At 43.2% G+C, this 22,711-nt stretch overlaps 1 protein-coding gene and 1 long non-coding RNA gene across 2 annotated transcripts in view; both read left to right on the top strand.

The window, feature by feature from the left end:
• Positions 1–22,711, top strand: part of LOC307215344 — a 551,858-nt gene that overhangs the window by 488,218 nt on the left and 40,929 nt on the right. The window lies entirely within an intron of this gene.
• Positions 18,966–22,711, top strand: part of LOC307215324 (amine oxidase [flavin-containing] A-like) — a 33,604-nt gene continuing 29,858 nt past the window's right edge. Inside the window, exons 1-2 of the mRNA XM_079974532.1 lie at positions 18,966–19,015; positions 19,050–19,131. Coding sequence (XP_079830658.1) covers positions 19,086–19,131 — 46 coding nt within the window. The 5' untranslated portion in view covers positions 18,966–19,015; positions 19,050–19,085. The remainder of the gene's footprint in view (positions 19,016–19,049; positions 19,132–22,711) is intronic.

The following is a 22,711-nucleotide window of genomic DNA, read 5'->3' as shown; positions in this document are numbered from 1 at the left end:
TACATATTAATCATATCTACAAATATTAATTAAATTTAAAATGTGTTTGTTATCTGTCTGCCGTTTCACAGAAATGTCTAACTCATCACAACTCATTGTGCCTATCAGAGGCATCCAGATTCTGAAGAAAAGTAGCTGACATTATTGGTTCCATATGAACTGGTACTCCATTGGGATATTCTGATCTTGCTATATAATCAATGAAGTCAGATCAAATGGTGTAAAATGTGTCTCTTTTTCAGTCAGTGTCTCTGAAAATGCCAAAAACCATACCCCTTCATACCACACCTCTATAGAAAAGCTCTCCAAATATTTCCAATAGATAAAGATTAATATTCTTGCAGCCATAAAAAAATCTGACTAAAATTTTACTTTTCCCATCTTTCTTTTGATTGCTCCATATACCTACAAATGGCAGTGAGGGCATTGGCAACAAGTCATGTGCTGCTGTTTGATTGATTTCAGTGAGCACAGATTCCCGAAAGAAGACTCTCATCCAAGACATTTTCATCCAAAGTTGGAAATATGATCATTTACACTACTCTAAAACAGTTTGGGGAAACTGTTTTAGATATTTGAGTTAATTATATGGGATATAAGACCATCAAAATTCTTATTCTTATTCTTAGAATGGCTTCTTTGCTGAAATTATATTCATCATAGGGTTATCTGAGATTTTTCTCCATTTGAGAAATGGTATCTCCCATGTCACTTTCCTGGCACTCTTTTAGGTTCTGTAGATTGCCAGAGTCACAAGACAAAAAAGACAACCGGAGACTGGTTGTGCCACAAGTGGTGGCTGGGCTTCTGGAGCACTCAGTAGCACACTGTGAGCAATTTGCATGGTGCTTTGAGGATAAAGTAGCTCAGTGAATTGGACTGGTAAAAGCCATTCAGAGGGGCTTGACCCAATGTTGTTTTGGGCCTAATTGGAGTGAGTAGATCTTCTGACTATGGGATGGCTTCAATAAATGCTCTTTGAATTCTGAAATAGCATTCATGACAAGGCAGAAAATGATACAGTATTTTGAAATGATTTTGTTCTGATCCTACAGACTTTTCCGAGGTTCATTGCAAAGTTTCCTCAATAGACCTTTAATTCAGAAAGCGGAGTATTTTATCATATGTGGTGGGATTGTAAGGTAATTAAAAAATTTGGGGAAATGATATACAACGAATTGAAGAAAATGTTCCATTTAACATTTGTTAAAAAACCTGAAGCATTTTTATTAGGGATTGTAGGGAAAGATCTGCCAAAAAAGCTGAAAAACATCTTCATGTATGCGACAACGGCCGTGAGAGTTCTGGTAGCACAAGGATGGAAGACTAAAGAAACCCTAACCAAAGAATCATGGCAAGAAAAATTGATGGACTATGCAGAACTGGCAAAATGACATACAAGCTACGGGACAAGGATAACTGTGACTTTAAAGATGAATGGGAATCCTTTACAAAGTATTTGAAGATACAACAAAGCGAACTGGACTCCTTGGCTGGTTTTGAATAAACATTCACAAACTTTTTATTGAGCTAAATAGTTTGAGGATTTATACAACTGTGTAACATGCAGAAAACAGCATTTTTAGAGAAATCAAAGACTGGAACTGAGGGAAGTCGGGGGTGGGGGTGGGTGGGTTCTGTGGGGGGAGGGAGGGGAAGGGAGGAAAAATGGGGGGGGGGAATAAGGATGATATGTTTCTGGATAATATGTTTTGTTTTAATTTTGAATAAAAGTTATTTAAAAAAACAGAAAGCGGAGTATTTTTAAACTACAAAGGCCTTTAGAAGTCTGTGGAAACTAGCAGATTCTGGAATTAATAACATGCAAAATACTCACCTGCACTTTCTGTATTTGTGCATATCATTAACATATAAAATGAAGCCTTGCCATCTCCCATGTGTGGAATTGAATGTGCTATGCCTACACAGTGAATACCCACACCTCCCTGTGGGGGAGAAAGGGAGTCCCTGCTTCAGGCATTATGTGCAAATGCAGAAGCATGACTCATGCTTCCAGTAGCTATGCATATGATTAACATCCTAACCATTCTCAGAAACAAGAGGAACCGAGTTGTTTGCTATCTGGCACTGTAAATGATTGGCTATGTGGTGACCTGCCTGCATGCTCAATTCTGGAACAGGAGAAATTAAAAATAAAAAGCAAAAACCACTTTCCTTTTGACCTATTGCTATTCCAATCGATTTTAGTCACTCTGCAGGCCTCCAATATAGCTTGTCAAAAAATCCTGGTTCACTTTCCCACCCCTTTTCCTCCTTGAACTTGTATTGTGCAAAATCAATGTTTCCTAAACCTTTATTGCCCCCTGGTGGAATTTCTTAAGTGAACACCTACCAGCAGGCATTTCCAGCTGTAAACATCTGCTGTTTGATACAAACATACATGGAAAACTAACAATCATCTAATCCACCAATAAATATTTCAAGCCTTCCTAAGAAAGGGGATCTTCCAGAATGAGCACTAGTCTAATCCATCTATTTATTTTTATGCAATTATGGATGACAGCAAGGATGTCCATTTGCACAATGGAACTTACCCACCCTCCCTAAATCTGTTCTGGGTTTCCCCCCAACCATTTAAAGCAGATTTGGGGAGGGTGTGGGGTGCCGAGAAGGGGGAAGTTCCATTGCACGAGTGAAAACCCTTGCTCTGATGGAGCCAGTTAGTTGAATACCACTCATAGTCTCTAAATGCATTTTTCAGACTTTTGTACAAAGCACATTACAAATCTGAAAAAAGACAACGATATAGCCTTAAACCCCTAACTTCACCCTCCTGCTGAATTAAAGTAACTAAAACTAGGTCAGAGCCATAGCTGTCAACTTTTCCATTTTCTTGTGAAGAATCCTATTCGGAATAAGGGAATTTCCCTTAAAAAAAAGGAAACGTTGACAGCTATGGCCAGAGCACATTCATTCCTCAAGGCATGCAGCACACACATAGATGCTGATTCACATTGCTGTGTTTCCTTTAACAGTTGATTTTAAAAATTATATATTATAAAAAATTATTATATATATATATATATATATATATATATATATATATATATATATATATATATTATTGTGCATTCATTGTGCTGGTGAATTTCTTCCATATCTCAAGCTACTTAATGTGATGTTCTCTCAGATGCACCAGTAAAAACAGATATTAGCTTTCTTCAGTATACAGTGGTACCTTGGTACTTGTGTGGCTTGGCTCCCGAACAAATTGGCTCCCAATCGCCACAAAGTGTTCTGGTTTTCAAACATTTTTCCGAAGCCAAATGTCTGATGTGGCTTCCACTTGAGTGCGGGAAACTCCTGCAGCCAATCAGAAGCTGTGCCTTGGTTTTTGAACAGTTTCAGGAGTCGAATGGATTATGTTTGAGAACCAAGGTACCACAGTAATGTTGGTTCATTTATTTTATGATCTGAGGTTAATTTTAGTATTTATTTGGCATGGTCATGTTCTGTGCTAGGCCCATGGGGCCAACTACTGGGGGCTGAGGACACTTTGGCCTCCCAAATAAAATATTTGAGGGAGGCAGCCCCCCCCCCCAAGTTGATGGGCATTGCCATTCAAATGGTGTATGTGTGCCATGTCATGTGATTGTTTATGGGGGGGGCAGAGCTTACCTGTATTTTGAACCATACAAATTGAACACTTGCCAGGCAACTGTAGAAATGTCCATGACAGGGTCATAGATGAAGATCATTATTCCATCAAGCTGTGTATTGTTCACACTGGACCTGGGATCTTCTGCATGCAAAGTACAGTGGTACCTCTGGTTATGAACTTAACTCATTCTGGAGATCCGTTCTTAACCTGAAACCTTTCTTAACCTGAGGTACCACTTTAGCTAATGGGGCCTGCCGCTGCGTGATTTCTGTTCTCATCCTGGGGCAAGGTTCATAACCTGAGGTACTACTTCCGGGTTAGCGGAGTTTGTAACCCGAAGTGTTTGTAACATTGCTGTCAACGTTTCCCCTTTTTAAAGGGAAATCCCCTTGTTCCAAATAGGATTCCTCGCAAGAAAAGGGAAAAGTTGACAGCTATGGTTTGTAACCCGGGGTGTTTGTAACCCGAGGTATCACTGTACAACCTTCCCCTCGCTAGGAGACCTTGCCATTAATCATTTTTCATCTCTAAAAGGCTGGCAATAATTCACAACAATTCACTACTTTGCTGCCTTCTATACTACCAAAAATTGATTGCCGAAGTGCCACCCATTGCAAACAAGATTATAATATTATATTAAACTCAAACAAAAAATCGCTGCAGACTTGTTTACGCTTGGAGAGTAAGAGTCTTTGAACAAGAGGCTACCTCTGAAAGAAAAGAAGATATAGGAACGAGAAATTTGTTAGCAGTTACTTTTATAGATGCTTTCTTGTGCAGCTCATACATATGCAGTCCTGCACCTTCTTTGCACCCCCACTTGCAATCAATAAAATGGTTTTTTTAAGTGCCCTGGACACCAGCACACTATGCAAGGAGCAATTCTCATACCAAGTTCATTAACATGAGAAATTTAAATAGCAAAGTGATTCTGTAACAAATAATCTTGTTTTTACAGTACTCGTACTAGGAATATGCAGTTAGGTATTAATAGCCGCAATTATTTGACTCTAAATAGCTGGCAACTAACCACCAGCTGTAATGAAATCTCATTTTCCTCTTTTGATCATTACGCATTAATAGCCAAAGGGAGGTGATAAGGAACCAAGCTTGACATCAACTTTTAACGATCTATTTGGTCATTATGCAGGCAACACACATAAGAATGACTCACTAATGGCTTCTGCTGTGAACTGTATGTTTAAACAATGAAAAAGACAGTTTACAGTGCTAGATGGCTTATCTTGCTTTGATGGTGGCTCCTTTTACACTTGTAAGATGGAATTCCAGGTAATTTGATGGCAGTCTTAATGGCAGGTTTTCTGTAAGTCAGAATCCTGCTCAACACTGCTGATCTCAGCACAGCCAAAGGTATATATGAGGAAGGGCTGGAAGTCGGTGACAGAGCATCCATTCCACAGACAAAAGCAGAGGAGTTCCCATGGGTTGGCAAAACCAACCCCACCAGGAGCAGAGGCAGTGAGATCAAACTCCTCGATGATAACATTAGCTATATGACATGGTGTAATGTGAGCTGCGCTGTGGGTTAAACCGCAGAGCATAGGACTTGCCGATCAGAAGGTTGGCGGTTCGAATCCCTGTGACGGGGTGAGCTCCCATTGCTCGGTCCCTGCTCCTGCCCACCTAGCGGTTTGAAAGCACGTCAAAGTGCAAGTAGATAAAAAGGCAGGAAGGTAAACGGCGTTTCCGTGCGCTGCTCTGGTTCGCCAGAAGCGGCTTAGTCATGCTGGCCACATGACCCGGAAGCTGTACGCCGGCTCCCTCAGCCAGTAAAGCGAGATTAGCGCCGCAACCCCAGAGTCAGTCACAACTGGATCTAATGGTCAGGGGTCCCTTTACCTTTACCTTTAATGTGAGCTACAGCCATACAAGCTTACTACAGTCAACCTTTTTGGGATAACATAGTAAAACATGTTGCATAGCCCCCAACATTTTGGGAGGGCAATTCAGGGCACCCACACACCATCCCGTTGCCCCCGTCATTTGCCCTCTTCCTGCTGCCAAGCCCTTCCTCGCCTGCCCACTCACCCCCTACCTTTGTCCGCTGTCTTCCTCCTCTGCAGCCTAGGGGGAGAGTCAGGAGATGCTGCAGGGACAGGCATGGCCTACTGGAAGGTTGCACCAGCCTGTGCAGTGTCTGGAGATGGCGCCATGACAGAAGGAGGAAGAAAAGTGGTGATGCACAGGGTTTTCCTTCTGTTTTTTGGTCCCATGATCTGGAGTGAGCCAACTGATTTGCACCACAGCGCAGAACCCAAAAACACCCATCTTTTGGTCCTGGCATGGCCAGAGCACGGGAGCCAAAATAGGACATTCAGGATGTGGATCAGAAGCCAGGGTGGCTTCTGTCAAGTCTGTGATGTCCTGCTTAAATCAGGACACTTGGAGGGTATGATGTTGGTGCTTAACATTTCCAAATATTCATGAAGGTAACAGGTGATCTCAATTCATATCCATTTTTGGTTATGGAAGAGAAGCAATTAATTGGCCTTGGTGGAGAATCTGCAGAAAGTCAGAGGAAGGATATGATTCCCTTGGTATATTTCCAGACTTCTCAGAAACCTTTGATACTGTTAACCATCAAATCCTTCTGACTTTCCAGGAAGAGTACCTGTCAGGGAACTGCCATCGGAGCGAGAGGGAGAGAGAGGGCTCCAGAGGGATTCCGGAGAGCGTCCCGGGATGAGGAGAAGCAGCCCATCTTCTGGGGAAGGAAATCAGCGTAGCACCAGTGGAGAAGGGGGGCAGAAGGGTCCCATGACTCCTCGCCGGAGACCAGCGGGGAGAGCACGGGTCCTCCGCTGCCCACACCCTCCCTGAGCAGAAGGCTTCTGCGCAGGGAGAGTAGGCGGAGACTAGGCGTCAAAGAGCTTCTTTGCTGGAAGAAGTTCAAGAAACGCCCACTGACGGATTCTGCCAGCGATTGAGACAGCCTTGGGCGAGTGGCTGTCCGGACAGAAAAGGTTCACTCAGGCAACCCAGCCAGGTGTGGTGCCGGTTTACGCACGAGCAACCCCTAGAACCATCACAGTACCAATTGGGTTTTCTGGTTTTGCTCTTACACCAATAGGCAGTTCCGTAAGGTAGTTTTTGGACCAGTTTTTGCCAACCCGGTGCCCTCCAGATGTCTGGGACTACAATTTCCAGTGTTTCCCATGCACTTGGGCATTTTGTTGCTTGTCTAGGATTCCCTGATTAATGTGCATAGGTTTCTTGGTTTAATCTGTGTTATTAATGTCACTATGTTTTTTATTAGCTCCATGCTGCACACTGCCTTAAGCATAATTGTGGAAGCCTAAGATAGGAATGTAAAGATAAATAAATAAGCCTAATCCATAACTTCATCTCGCTTCACCCTGCAGCCTCAGCTTTATAAATGGTGAAATGGCTCTGGTGTTTAAGCACAGAAACAGCCTGTGGGTGAAATGGCTCATGCATATTGTGTTTTGTAAAACACTTCATGTGGTAAATACCGGCATTGTTAAATGGTGGTGTTTTATTCATTTAATATACAGCGAGGTTGCACACTTTACAGGCCCAGAACAAGAGGCTGATAACTGATGAACAGGTTAGCACACAACTATTTAGGAAAATGAAAGTAATCACAAGCTTAAGGGTGGAGTCTTCGCTCCAATCCATAATCACTGGACATAATCTTTTACTCTTTAATGACTAAATACTACAGGCATAATAGAATTGCTTTTCAGAGTCTCTCACACACACTTCTGAGTGGATTAAACTACAACATGCTACTACTACCCTTTTATGTGCTTTACAAGCAATTTCTTACATTCCTGCTATCCCTAGAGAGTAGTTCTTAAATGACTGTTTCAGCCTCTGCAGTACTGATCCTGCATTCAATTCCCATATTGAAAACAAAAAAAATTCCTTCCAGTAGCACCTTAAAGACCAACTAAGTTAGTTCTTGGTATGAGCTTTCGTGTGCATGCACACTTCTTCAGATACACTGAAACAGAAGTTTCCAGACCCTTCTATATAGTGAGAAGGTGGGGAGGGGTATTACTCAGAAGGGTGGTGGGAATGGGTGATTGGCAGATAGCTGTGATGAGCCTGTTGACGACTCTTAACGACTGCAATAGGTCTTACAGGAAAAAGCAAGGGGTGAGAAGGTGAAAAATGGCTTTGTCATGTATAATGAGATAAGAATCCAAGGTCTTTGTTCAGACCAGGACTCTCCATGGTTTTAAGTTTGGTGATAAGTTGCAATTCAGCAGCTTCTCTTTCCAGTCTATTTCTGAAATTCCTTTGTAGTAAAACAGCTACTTTGAGATCTTGTATAGAATGTCCTGGGAGATTGAAGTGTTCTCCTACTGGTTTCTCTGTCTTGTGATTCCTGATGTCTGATTTATGTCCGTTTATTCTTTGGCGTAAGGTCTGGCCTGTTTGTCCAATATAGAGAGCTGAAGGACACTGTTGGCATCAGTGTATCTGAAGAAGTGTGCATGCACACGAAAGCTCATACCAAGAACTAACTTAGTTGGTCTTTAAGGTGCTACTGGAAGGAATTTTTTTTGTTTTGACTATGGCAGACCAACACGGCTACCTATCTGTAACTCCCATATTGAAATTTGCCTCAGATTATTCATCTATTTAGCTCGGCACTGTCAGCATGCACTGGCAAACATTCTCCAGGGTGGCAGAGAGGAGTCACCTTTTCAGCTCTGCCTGGGTTTACCAAGAACTGAACCTACGTGCATAGCACTTTTTATTATTATTGGTGAGCTCAGCCCCCTGACATTTGCCCTCTCTACAATGTCCTTAATAACAGAGCTTGTCATTTCAGCTTCAGCAGATATCCTTGCTCTGTCAGTGTGTACTCCCTGCTCTACTGGTGAGTGTTTACCCCTGATTTTAGTGGTGCTAATAAAATATTCCCATTTTACCAATTCTCAAAATTCTGGCACCAGCATAATCCTATATGCCAAATTTATACCAAATCAGTACAATCTTCCTGAAATCTATAGCAATGGATTACTGGATTACTTTAGTGCTCTCCATGTGGGGCTTACCTCACACTTGATCCGGAAGCTGCAATTAGTGCAGAATGCTGCAGCGTGATTGCTCACAGAATTGAGGCCTTGTCAGGATATAACACCTGTGTTCAGGGATCTGCACTGGTTGTTTGTATGCTACGAGGCCAAGTTCAAGGTGTTACCTCAGTATATAGTAACAACTTTACAACTTGGGACCACTTTGCCTATATAATCACCTTACCACATTTGACTGCTTCAGTTTGTGGAACTGGCCCTGTTACAGATACCACATAATGCCTGTTCTGCATTTGTAAGAATGCTATCTTTTAGCGTTCTTACACTCTTTTCAGCGCCTGCTAAAAACATTTTTTTGTTTAGACAAGCCTGCCCAGAAATTTAGAAAGTTGATGTGAGTTTTAATCTGTTTTTAGTTTGTTGCTATTTTAACTTTTTGAAAGTCTTAAAATTATGGTTGTTCATTCTTATTGTTAATGATATTATTTTGGAGGGGTTTTTTTGGTTAAGTACTTTGAGGATTTGGGGGTGGTGCTGTGGGTTAAACCACAGAGCCTAGGACTTGCTGATCAGAAGGTTGGCAGTTCGAATCCCCGTGACGGGGTGAGCTCCCGTTGCTCAGCCCCTGCTCCTGCCAACCTAGCAGTTCGAAAGCACATCAAAGTGCAAGTAGATAAATAGGTACCACTCTAGCGGGAAGGTAAACAGTGTTTCTGTGCGCTGCTCTGGTTTGCCAGAAGTGGCTTAGTCATGCTGGCCACACGACCTGGAAGCTGTATGCCAGCTCCCTCAGCCAATAAAGCGAGATGAGCGCCACAGCCCCAGAGTTGGCCGTGACTGGACCTAATGGTCAGAGGTCCCTTTACCTTTTACTTTGAGGATTGTTGTTGTTTTGCAATCAAGTAGTGCACACGTTATTTTATGAACTAAATACACAATAGCATACAATTGTCTGAACACATTTATTATTTATTTAATGAGTTAATGAAATGGTCATTTACGCTGCTCTTTAACCAAAAATAAAACAAAACAAAAACTTCCTAGTAAGACAATCCCTGACGTCAGGCCTGCATTCTAAAAAACATAACACAGAAGAAAGAAGGAATGGGGGGGCAGAAGGGGGGGCAAAATCAGGGCCCAGTCCTTAAAATTACAGTTCTTATCATCTCCAGCTAGGACAGAAACATGATGGCAGCCTGATGAAATGGCTGCAACTGGGTGACAGTTGAAGGAGGACTAATGGCATCTGGCATCAATAGAGGCAATTACCAGTACTGCTTCTCTTTTCTCCCTGCACTCTGTAGCCTGATAGAATGGTACCAAACATGTAATCAAACCTCAGTTAGGAGCATAGGCATTAATTTCTAGGAAAGGTGCATCCTTGCCAGAAGGCTGTGTCTGCCTGTTCAACAGCCTTTCCGTAATCAAGAAGAAAAATATACTCGGGTAGATTTTGACCCATTGTAATGGACAGTCAGGGAGACATGTCCCTACACAGCACATTCCCCCACTTTGAATTCCATTTTGAAAGACTTTTATACACGCTAAGCTGCCTTCTATTGTTTTCTTTCGGTGGCATTTTGAGGAGGAAGCTTGAACAGTAAGGGCAGCTTGCTTTGACCAAACTAAAAAGCCCTTCTTCTAAAAGTGCACAGAATACTGAGTAGGATCTAGCCAATGTTCAGTGCTTTTGAATTTCATTATTCAATGGGGAGTTTAAGCAGTGAGCTTAAATATATTCCATGGTAATCAATGGGACTTGGAAGTGTCTCAACTGTGGCTATTGTTAACAGAAATCAGTACAAAACGAATGCTATTTAAAAGAGGTAGGAATGTGAAAGCGTTTAAAATATTTGGAAGCAACTATAAGCCTTGTGCAGCATGTGGCCACATTGATAACAGCTTGTTTTTAAACTTGAAATCTGATTAATAGCCAGTGTAAGTACAGCTATAAATGCACTACCTGCCCAGATTGCACACTTTCCTTGTTAATCTGTAGGGGCCCAATATTAGTTCAAGTTCTCTCTTTTTCGTTTAATTTTCCTAAAATGTTTTAAGGAAATAAACTGAAGGACAAAGTTATGAGACTAAAATATAGGGGTTTTTTGCATCACACACCAGGCTCAGCATGCATTCTTTGGTGCTTTATTGCATTTCAAGGAGGCAGACTTAATGAAGGCATATTAAAGCAAAGGCTATTATCTAGTCCTAGAGATCTCATTGATCTTGGCATCAATTTATTACAAGGGTTCTTGAAATTTAAGCTAATTAGATGAGAGGCCCTGCTCTCTCAGGGTAAATCCCCCCCTTTTCTTTTTCTTTTATATTACAATCAAAGGCATAAATATGAAGTAAGGGTTATTAGAGAAATTTCATGCCTACTCAAGCATCAAATAATCAGCACTGTCCACTAATGAATTAATAGTGCTACTGAACTGGAATTCCTGGTCTTCAACCCTTTTTGTTCATTCCGCAGTTCATTAGATGCAATTAGCATATATGCAGCACTCCAGCATATTCCTTTTGAGAGAACTGGTTGAACTTGTGCAACTGTGAAAGAGAATATTCTTGACTAGAGATGCCCACCCCAGAGCGATGTAATTTACCAAGGGACAGAGCAGGAGAAGGCAGTGGTGGGTTTTCATAAGCGTCAGCACAGCTTCTTTTCTTGCTGGGGTTGCACCTGGGAATACAATCCCAGAACTGGCAGGAGCTGGCACAATTTGTGACAGTTCCACCCAGGATAAAGCGCTGGCAGGAGCTCTGGGAGTGGAAGATGCTGTGGGAGCATCCAGCCCTCTTGGGACAAGCTCTGGGGGTACAATACTGCTTGGTACAGGAACGGAGGGTTAGCACCCTGAAATCCCATTGATTTCAATGAGAGAGTTAAGCACATCAGTGTGGCCTGATTGTATGCATGTTTCCTCAAAAGTATCATCTGAACTCAAGGGGACTTGAGCAAACATGTGTACGTAAGATGGTATCCTGACAAACATTTAACTTTGGCCGGATCATATCCAATCAGCACAAATTTGTCTTCCTAGTGGTGCAACAAGAAAACTGCTACCACTTTTGCAAGGCTAAGCAGGGTCCAGTATGGTTTTGAACTGGATGGAGGACCACGTGTTGGTATTCCAGCATTTCAGGGGGTTGGACTAGATGACCCTCAGGATCCCTTCCAACTACACAGTGCTATGATTTTAAGCCCTCTCAGATCTCAGGAATGCAGGACAATATTTCAAGCCTACACTGATGTCAGCACGGGTTCTGTTATTCCTTGGGGCATGCACCTGCCATGGAGCGTTAGAAATGGAATGTATTAAAATATATGAAGCACAGAATGCTCCATAAGTCCAGTCAGCCTCCTGCTCCTAGGGGGCAACGTTGCATTTGCTGACCTTCCAGTCATCATATATGAGGAGTGTTCTTTGCTTCACCTTTGACACTGATTGTGTATTGGCTCAGACTTTCCTTGCCATATTTCTTCTACCAGAGAGCTGTCTCAGTCCCCTGGGCTATCATTTACCTTCCAACATTTTGCTCCTTTTTTCCTTTGACTGCAATTTTATGCTTGCTGTGTATGTTAATAAACCTTATTTTTTTATTTTTATGATTCTATTTTTCAGTTTTTCAAATTAACAACAACAACAATAATAATAATAATCAAATATGATGGCATACATAGTTGTTTAGACTTCCCTCCTCCCCTTCCTTGGTTCCCTATATGAGCATTTGCAAAGCTGCATCTCTTCCTTAACTCCTTTTGTTTATTACTCTTTATACTTCTTCCAAAGCCACCTTTTAACTGCTAGATTTTATAGATATATAATGAATTGAAGAAAATGTTTAAGTATACTTTTGTTAAGAAACCAGAAGGGTTTTTACTTGGTATTACAGGAAATGAGATAAATAAGAAAGAAAGGAAGCTAATTTTATATGCAGTAACTGCAGCAAGAATATTGATGGCTCAGAAATGGAAGCAAGAGGAGCTACCTACATTAGGAGAATGGAGACTGAAGATGATGGACTTTGCAGAACTTGATAGACTGACGGGAAGGATCCGAAATCCACAAGACCAAAAATTTATAGAAGATTGGGAAAAGTTTACAGAGTATATGCATAAATTAAGTGATAATCAAATAACGCTTGTAAGCTTCAATGAAGCTCTGTAAAATGAAATGTTAGAATATGAGTAAAATAAGATTTAATTTATAAAAAATATTAGAAGTAAGGTTTTAGAAATGTGTAATAAATTAAGAAGGGAAGGAGTATCAGTCAAGTTGAGGGAAGTAAAAAAAAAGAGAATGGATATAAAAAAGATGTATGAATTGTATAAATTTTATATTGGAAAAAATTGAATAAAAATTATTTTTTAAAAAAATTAACCGCTAGATTTTAAATTAATCCTGCTAATGTATTAACTGTTTACATTTAAATAATAATAATCCACATATCCACAATAATCCCCCATTCTTTGTTGAAAGTTCTTTCTTCTTGATTTCTTAATCTTACCATGAGTTTTGCCATTTCTGCGTAGTCCATTAACTTTACTTGCCATTCTTCCTTTGTTGGGACAGTACCTTATTTCTTGGTTAACCTGCAAGTTCTGAACTGGGGCAAAGGGGTGGGTGGGGATCCTGACTAATCTTATTTTACACCGCATTAATGCTTTCATCATCTTGTCCAGTAACTAAGGGAATCCACTACATGGAATACATAGGCTTCACACCACTGTAAAACTGTGCTCCTAACACACAGAGGTAGTCCAGCAGGATGCCATGGTCAACACCATCCAAAGCTGCTGAGAGGTCCAGGAGAAGCAACAAGGTTGCACTCTCTGGTTTCCTTCTAAAAAAGCTTGTACATCCAGGCAAAAAAGTCCAACTCAGATCATCTGCATCTGAAAACCCACCCTCTCAATTATCTTGCCCCCCACCAAGGGTGTATTGGTGACTGAGTGGAAGTTGGCACAAATCTCTGTTTTCATGATGGTTTTTTTCTCCCCTGGAATGGCCACACCTACATCCTCACACAACAGGCACCAACCCATAATGTGCTTTCACCACACCCTAGATCTACCCAGTCAAGATAGCATATAGGAGGCCACACAGCTGCAAAGGTCCACAACGCCAGGCACCAGTAACTTAAATCAGACTCAAAATCAGATAGGGTGGCATATCAGACCCTTCAACAGACACTGTCAGGGCCAGCCCTCAAATCCACATGGAGACAGGTGGTTTCATCCTCAAGGTCCCTTGCAAAATCATCACAGTGGGCTTCCATTAGCTTTGCATTAGTTTCATCCCCCGCCCCCCGCCCCCGGCAACTCATCCACCTTAAACCAATTCCCCTCCTTGCTTTGCTCTGTACCTTTCACACTGTGTATGTTAACTTCCAGTCAAGGAAGCACAAGAGATAGGCTGAAACTTTAAAAATTGGTGCTTGTGCTTGCCTTTCTCCTCTTCCGCCCCCTTCCCTTTTTCTTTATGTCATGTGTTTTAGACTGTAAACCTGATGCTAGGGACTGTCTTACTACTGAGCTCCAGGGTGGAATAGCACTTTTAAGAAAGCACTTACGTGCTTTGAGACTGTATTATGTCTGAATGTGTGAACCATAGCTGGGGGACCAGGGTTCAAATCCCCACTCAGCCATGAAGCTCACTGGGTGACCTTGGGACAGTTACTGGCTCTCAGCCTAGCCTCACAGGGTTGTTGTGAAGATTAAATTAGGAGGAACAGAACTATGAGGTCCTTGGAGAAAAGGTGGTATAAAAATACAAGTATGGAAACTTAGCAAAACACAAGTTTAATCTTAATCTTAATCAGAAAGTGCATACAGTGGAACCTCGGGTTGCGAACGTGATCTGTGTGGGAGGTACGTTCGCAACCCGCAGCATTCACAACCCGCAGCACCGCGTCTGCGCACATGCAGGTTGCTATTTGGTGCTTCTGCGCATGTGCAAAGCGTGATTTAGCACTTCAGCACATGCACGAGTGCCAAAACCTGGAAGTCACCCATTCTGGTACTTCCGGATTCTGCGCGGTGCACAACCCAAAATCGCGTAACCTGAAGCATCTGTAACCCGAGGTACCACTGTATCTACTCATGATAAGAAAGTTTTAACATCCAGTATTAGTGTTCTGTTGGGTGTCCATGGTAAAGCCTTGTATTTGTGAAAGTCAGGAATGAAAAAGAAAGAAAACAGAAGATATGACCTATTTTAGACTCTGCCTCAGATGCATCCCAGGAATAATGCCATGCTTTTTAACTGTTGTACCGATTATGGCTTTCCATATGTACAAAAGAAGTCTGTGATACTGTGATCGACAAGGTCTTTGGCTTTACTACGAAGTCTCTTCTCCACATCCTTTATCCAGGTTCTCTGCACTCTGATGTCAAAACAAGCTTCCCCCAGTCAAGAAGGGCAGCCAGCCATCTGGAAAGCTAATGACTCCAATCTCCACTCTGCTAGCTTTCAATATTGTTGGCAGAGAATCAGAACTTCAGTTATCCTTCTGTTGTATAGATTTTAAAAAATGCTTTTAAAAGAGGATTTCAGAACACCATACAAAAGATTCTCAGACTGAAAATAGCATTCAAGTCTGGTTTCTATTACACATGTGTTAATTTTGGCTATCTTTAAAGGTAAAGGGACCCCTGACCATTAGGTCGAGTTGTGACCGACTCTGGGGTTGCGGCGCTCATCTTGCTTTACTGGCCGAGGGAGCCAGCGTACATCTTCCAGGTCATGTGGCCAGCATGACTAAGCCACTTCTGGTGAACCAGAGCGGCACACAGAAACACCATTTACCTTCCCGCCGGAGCGGTACCTATTTATCTTCTTGCACTTTGACATGCTTTCGAACTGCTAGGTTGGCAGGAGCATGGACCAAGCAATGGAGCTCACGCCGTCACGGGGATTTGAACCACCGACCTTCTGATCGGCAAGTCCTAGGCTCTGTGGTTTAACCCACAGCGCCACCTGCGTCCCTTTTTTGGCTATCTTTAGTTGCATTTTATTCCTCCTTCCCTCGAAGGATCTCAGGATGGCATACATGATGCCCAACCCATTTTATCCTCACAACCACCATGTAAGGTAGGTGAGGCTGAAAGACAATAGCTGACCCAAAGTCACCCAGTGAGCTTCAGGGCTTAGCAGGTATTTGGCCCAGATCCTAGTCTAATACTCTGACCACTACACCACACTGCCTTCACATTTGCATAAGCTAGCACACTTTCCTCCACTGTAGCAAAAGATTATCCCTATGTGCCGCATGCTGCTTAAGCATGGCCAAGATTAATGGTGGAAGCCCTCCATGATGCCATTTGGGGCACAAGTAGCACCCATAGGGGCCATTAAACCCTGATGGTGCAACTGTGTTACAGCTCCTGAACTGGCCTCTCTTCCTCCCCAGCATAACTCCAACACAAAAAAATTCTCGAGAGTTCTCCGACTCGTGCACTTCAGCTGTTTTCTCCCTCTTCCTGTGTCTTGGCTTGTACATGGGAGCAAGCAGCTGAGACTCATGATAAGGGGGATACTGTACCAAAGCACCTGTTTGGAAGAGCTATAGTTCTCTGACACCTCCAGGCAGGGCCAGGAAAATTCCTTGTCTGCAATCCTGACAACTTCTTTGACCAGCAAACAGCCCCACACAATCCAAAGACCACCAGCTGCCAGTGTTCCTGTGCCACTGCTCCCATGGAGGGATGAGCTCTTTGAGGAGTCTCCGGGGTGAGTTAGGGGGCAGACCCATTTGAACACTGCTGGCCCTTGTTCAGTTTAAAGTGTGATCCCAGAGCCTGCAGTTGTGAATGACCCAGTATACATCAGCAGCTGAGACAAGGGAGGTTGTATGAATGCAAGTTGGCTTCTGTATCTTGGGTTTGTGTCCAGCTTACTATTGCATTAGTAGAAGCCAGTACAAGGATTCCCACTAGCACAATGGGAATCCCCCCTCCCCATGTACCCCATTCCCAAATCTGCTCTGGAGGGTTGGGGAAACCCCAGGGCATAGTTAGAGGGCACACAAGGGGAGAAGAGGGGGAGAAGTTTCTCTTGACTAACTAAGGAAAATCCTTGCACTGACAGAACTTTGGCCATATAACTATGCGGAATGCAAGCCTTGGTTATTTTTAGCATGTGGTTTTCTAAGCTAAGGTTGGAGGCAACCTTCATTTTTTTGAGAACCTCATCAGATAATAATTAACAACCAAGGCTGGTCATAGAGATAAACAAACCTTTTCAAATTCTGCTTGCCATGCAGCTGCTATAACATCCACATATAACAATGTTGCTCATTTAGCAACTACTATGAAGTGATACAATCAAAATGTATACTGTTATACAAAAAAACCCCCACCGCAAATATAAATTCTGTGTACGTAAGTTGCACAGGCAGCATTTGAAGGACGCATAACAAGCAAAAATGTAGAAACAAGTCCTTCTAAAACATCCAAAATTGAGACAAACTCAGTGACAACATCACAGCGATGCTGCTGACAGTACAAAGTTCCCTGTCTAACACTGTTGCAGAATTTGAAACTATTATTAACTGATACAGTTAAAATATAAACCAGTATAGATAAATACAAGTGTAAATGTTGCAAACATAGCTACATAGGTAGCATTATTGAGGGAGGGTGGGCTCAGTGACATACTATTGTCCTCATACTATTGGGCTCTCAACAACTTTGCATGATTAACTTGGTCTGAAATGATGTTGTTGGCATCCACAGTTGTTCCAGCTCTATGGTTCTTTGGTTCTATGATTATGTATTTAACAACTGTCAATATATTATGTGAACTCAGACATTCATTTTACACCTGTCTCCTGATTGCACAGAGGGTATATTCTTGCTTTGCTTCGCCACAGTTACTTTGCCAATTTTGAATGAGCATTTGAACCCATAAAAGGGAGGAAATACAGAGCTGCTTTTTATGATAGGTAGAATAAAGCTGATTCTGTCAGTTCTCATCAAGTTGCTTATCTATTTGTGGCATTTACTAGCAGTTTGAGCTTGGCCTTACTTCTCACTATGCAAAAGAACTTTGAACATACTTAAAAGTAAATCATCACATCATAATAAATCTTGCAAAGGAAAACCGTTATCAATATTTCATTGATGTTGCAAATGATGGCCTTCAAAAGATAAGATCATGCTTTAAAGAAAGATAGATGGGCCTCTGAAAAGCAGATCCGATTCAAAGGACTGATATTCCGACAGCCAACAGACATCAGGAAGAGACTCTGAATTTCAAGGTCGTGGGTAGGAGCCCCATTTTGGGCTAAAGATTCCTGCATTGCTGGGGGTTGGACTAGATGACCCTCATGGTCCCTTCCAACCCTATGATCCTATTATAATAAGAATTGTTGGTGTGGGTGCTCCTCAACCTGCCTACCTGCCTACCAATTATATACCATTGATATATAATTTTATGGAGTAATACCACAAAATTATATATCAGTGGAAAGATAATTCAGTAAAGCATGTAATGCAACAAGGTTTGTTCAATTATCTGTATTCTATCAAAAGATATAGCCAAATAACCAGAAATAGGAGTGTTAAGAGAGCCAAGCATCTTGTTTTGGCTATGATGACTCTTAACACCACTTTTTTCTTTTCTTTTTAGTAATACCATAAAATTATATATCAATGGAAAGATAATACAGTGGTGCCTTGGGTTACATACGCTTCAGGTTACATACGCTTCAGGTTACAGACTCTGTCAACCCAGAAATAGTACCTCGGGTTAAGAACTTTGCTTCAGGATGAGAACAGAAATCGTGCTCCGGTGACACGGCGGCAGCAGGAGGCCCCATTAGCTAAAGTAGTGCTTCAGGTTAAGAACAGTTTCAGGTTAAGAACGGACCTCTGGAACAAATTAAGTACTTAACCCGAGGTACCACTGTATAATGAAGAATGTAATACAATAACTTTTATGAAGGATTATTTATTACAACATAAATAAGGAGGGCATTTGTCAGTGTGTTATTAATAATAATAATAAATAAAATGGTGTTATGAGCCATCAGACCTCAGAAATACACTTTCTCCAGAAGCTTTCCACAGTTTTGCCCACTCGTGTACATGAGTGGGAAGAGGCTGGGCTGATCTCGCCAGTTTGGGGACTTCGCCCTCTTCCTCTCCCGAGAAGGGCCTGAGAGACCCGCTGTCTGCCCAAGAGCAGCGCAGCGCCCCGCCCCCGCCCCTTGGGCACCAACCTTCTGCCCTGATTGGCGGCTTCGGCGAGGGGGCGGGGCGTCTTAGAGGGAGACCCAGCTGGGAAGTTCCCAGGGCTGCCGCCGTGGCCGCTTTGCCCGAGTGGAGAAGCCCCGCGCGGGCGCGGCGCTGACAGGACGAGAGGCGCGCGAGGAGGCTGGCGGCGCCCGGAGCTGCGAAGGGCACAGCAGCAGCAGCAGCAGCAGCCATGAGCCTCGACTGCGACGTGGTGGTGGTCGGCGCAGGCATCTCAGGTGGGTGAGCTTCCCCGCTCTTTGCCCGCTCGGGTGACCCTTGTGAGGAAACCGGCCTGGCGGTGCTGCGGGAGGCGAGGGCGGGGAAAGGCTCGCGCCCTCAGTCACGGGAGACCGGCTGGGCGCGTCGGGGACAGTGGTGGCCCCGCCGGGAAAGGCGTCCGGGCTGAGGCGAGCTCGGGAGAGGAACTTGGAGGCGCCTGGCCGCCGGCGGACAGGGACTCTGGCCCCGCCCCCTGTGCAGTCTGCCCAGGGCCCCGCGAGGCTCGGCGTTGGCTGCCTGTCGCGGACGGAGCCGGCTTCTGCTCGGGGTCAGAAGGCTGGTCACGCCGCGCCCCACTCCCTTGGGGCTCGGGCTCCGGAGGAGCCGCAGGGGGTTTGTCAGGCAGTTTGGCGACTGCGCCGCGAGATGGAAGTTCTGGCGAGCCGAGAGAGTACAAGGGGGTTTCGTTTTCGCAGTGTTTCGTTGGTTTGTTTCTTGTCCCGCCGCGATCGGTTTCACTCTGGTCTGCTTTGAATCCAGGAGCTTGTTCTGCCCATCCCCGCCCAGCGCGCTTTGCACCCAGACGGATCATATCAGCAGTGAGAGGAAGGCTTTCGCCCAAGAGGAGAGGACAGGACCTGAGCAGGTGCTAGGGAAGACTTTCTCACGATGAGATGCTGTGATCCATTGTGTGTATGCGTTTAAACGCCTTCACTGACGGATAACGAAAGCAATACATTGAGCCGCCCCTTTAAAACACATACACACAAATTACCAAAACTGTTGACTTGCAGCGTTGCTCCCAGGAAAGCTGCTGGCATCTGTTGAGTTCCTCTTCTGTTTCTTTTCCTACCTGAGGCAGACACTTGCATTCTGATACGTGTATCTCAGCCAAGGGGGTTGGCATTTTTTGTGCAATCCTACATGTGCCTACTCTCAGAAGTACTTCCCACTGAGTTCGGCAGTACAGTTGTAGTTGATTGGCAGGTCTTGTGCAACACACACACACAAGACTAGACTTGTGCATTAAGGAAACTGACAGGAAAATGCACTGGAAAGTGTGAGGTAGCACTTGTTTTGACACAGCCATTGAACAAATCAGAATCAATGCTCTTTAAATAGCTGGTATCATCTAATTCCCATGCAAACAAGTCTGGGTGGATGCTCAGTTAACAGGTTGCTTGAAAGCACAGTGCTTACCCCTGTTGCACAATATGTGCTCCCCAGCTACTGTCTATTACATTAAAATTAATTCCCTTGGCCACTTCAAACACAGGGCATCTTTTTTTGAGAATAACTTGTGTGCTAGAAATATAACACTGGAAGAACTATAACCCACTTACTTGCCTTATAACAAAGAGACATGCTCCCTGCAGGCGCTAACAGTTCTGTCCTGTTTAACAAGCCTGCACTTGCAGAAATATAATCCAGCTCTTGTATTATATTTTCAAGGATGTTCAAAAATGAATGTTGTCCCAAAGTGAACGCCCATGCCATTCAGACCTTATGTGGTGTTTTATATTTTTATTGTTTATTTGTTCAGACTGTTCAGCACCCTAAGTGCTTTTACAGAATGGCAGCATGGGCGTTTTCAAAGCAAATAATATACATATACATAGGAGGAGGAGCCTTTGCTACAGCCTGGAATTGTAAAATTAAGATGACAAAACACATCTATAGGAAAGTAGTATATAAATAGAATAAGGAAGGCCATGAGTCTGTGTACAAATACCAGGAAGTATGCCCTACTGAATTTCAGTACAACTTACTTCAGAGTTTGCATGCACAATTAGGCTACACTCTTGCACACACTTGCCTCAGAAGTACCTCTTGAATTTTGGAGGGAGGGGCTGCTTTTGAGGAAGTCTTCCTAGCATAGGGGTGCAAAGCTTCCTTTATTTAGCTATTTCACTGTCAGACTTTTATTTATTCTTCATTTTTTTCTTCCAGTGCTTCAGATTAGAAAAGAAAGGATGTGTTAGCTAAGGGAGCAAACACACATAGTGCCAGCCTTGTTCCTGTTTTTCAGTAGCAGTTGGCTGTATCATATTGCTTTCTTGGATGCTTGCCACAGCGAGAGCATGTGGAAAACCTTTGATTGACCTCTCTCCAAGGCTCTATCTCAGGAAGCTACCAAAAATCAGACAGAGCCCTTCAGACTGAGAGCAGCATTATTATTCTAAATTAAAGGACAGAGGTTTCTTATTAAATAACAGTGGGAGTGGTGCTTATTTGTAGCTAGAACATGGCTGCTGAATTTGTTTTCAGGGCCCAGATCTCATGTGGAGTAAGAATAAAAGTGGTGCCTGTAAGCACCCTAAGAAGGTGCTTTCTACATAGTCCAAATGAATAGCTACAGCCAGCCCCAAAACAACAGGTTTTAAGGCTGTAGGGTTTACAGAGCATAACTTTGTACAACCTGGAGTCCCAGTCCACTTCATCTGAGAAATTTAGCATGCAAATCTCATGGATGGTAATAGGCAACCACACTTAAATGAACATAAAAGGGGGCCTGTTAGATCAGGCCAGTGGCCCATCTAAGTCCATCATCCTGTTCTCAAAGTGGCCAGCCCATGGGAAGCCCACAAGTAGGAGCTGAGTGCAACAGTACCCTCCCCAGCTGTTATTCCCAGCAACTTGTATTCTGAGGCAGTGGAGGTAGAACACATTGTGGCTAGTAGCTTTATCCTCCATGAATCTGTCTAATCCTCTTCTAAAGAGAGTGCAGTGGTACCTTGGGTTAAGTACAGTGGTATCTCGGGTTAAGTACTTAATTTGTTCCGGAGGTCTGTTCTTAACCTGAAACTGTTCTTAACCTGAAGCACCACTTTAGTTAATGGGGCCTCCTGCTGCTGCTGCGCCGCTGGAGCACAATTTCCGTTCTCATCCTGAAGCAAAGTTCTTAACTCGAGGTACTATTTCTGGGTTAGCGGAGTCTGTAACCTGAAGCGTATGTAACTCGAAGTACCACTGTATAAGCGCTTGGCTTATTATTTGATTTTTGGCTTCCTCCCCCACATGGTGCTTGCCATTCCCGCGACCCCACCCAATCTAGTCAAGTGAAGTTCCACACCTACATCAGCAATGTCACACCCACTCATCTGGATAGAATAAGGCAGGATGTGCAAACAAAAAGTACAATATCACATCCTGTTGATGTTGGTATCTTACAGCAGCAGAGCAATGCTTTATTAGAATTAGAAGTCACCTGTTTTGAAGCAGGGTGAGGTCCAAGTTCCATGTTATAATGGGAGATCTGTTGTTTTGTTAAATGCAGCTGGGGGAGCAGGGAATGCTAATTTGATCAGGAAGTGGTGCCGGGGATGGTGGCATTTAACCCTTTTCCAGTTTAAATATTGCTCCATGCTGGGGGGGGGGGTGTAGGGGGATGGGGGAGAAATATAAGTCCCTTATTTTCATGTCTGAATTTTTATTCAAGACAGAGCAAATGCCATGTGTATGTGATATAGATTGGAAGATCAGATCAGGGGCAAGGGTTAAATACCTAAAGCCCTTTCTATTTATCCACAATCAGATTAGTACCTCCGCTCTTCCATGGCTGACTTTTTTTTTATTAAAAAAAAAAAGCTTGGGAAT

Source organism: Podarcis cretensis (genome assembly GCF_951804945.1).
Source record: "Podarcis cretensis genome assembly, chromosome: 4".
NCBI lineage: Eukaryota > Metazoa > Chordata > Lepidosauria > Squamata > Lacertidae > Podarcis > Podarcis cretensis.
Note: the sequence above shows the minus strand (reverse complement) of the source record. Positions and strands in the feature narration are given on the sequence as shown.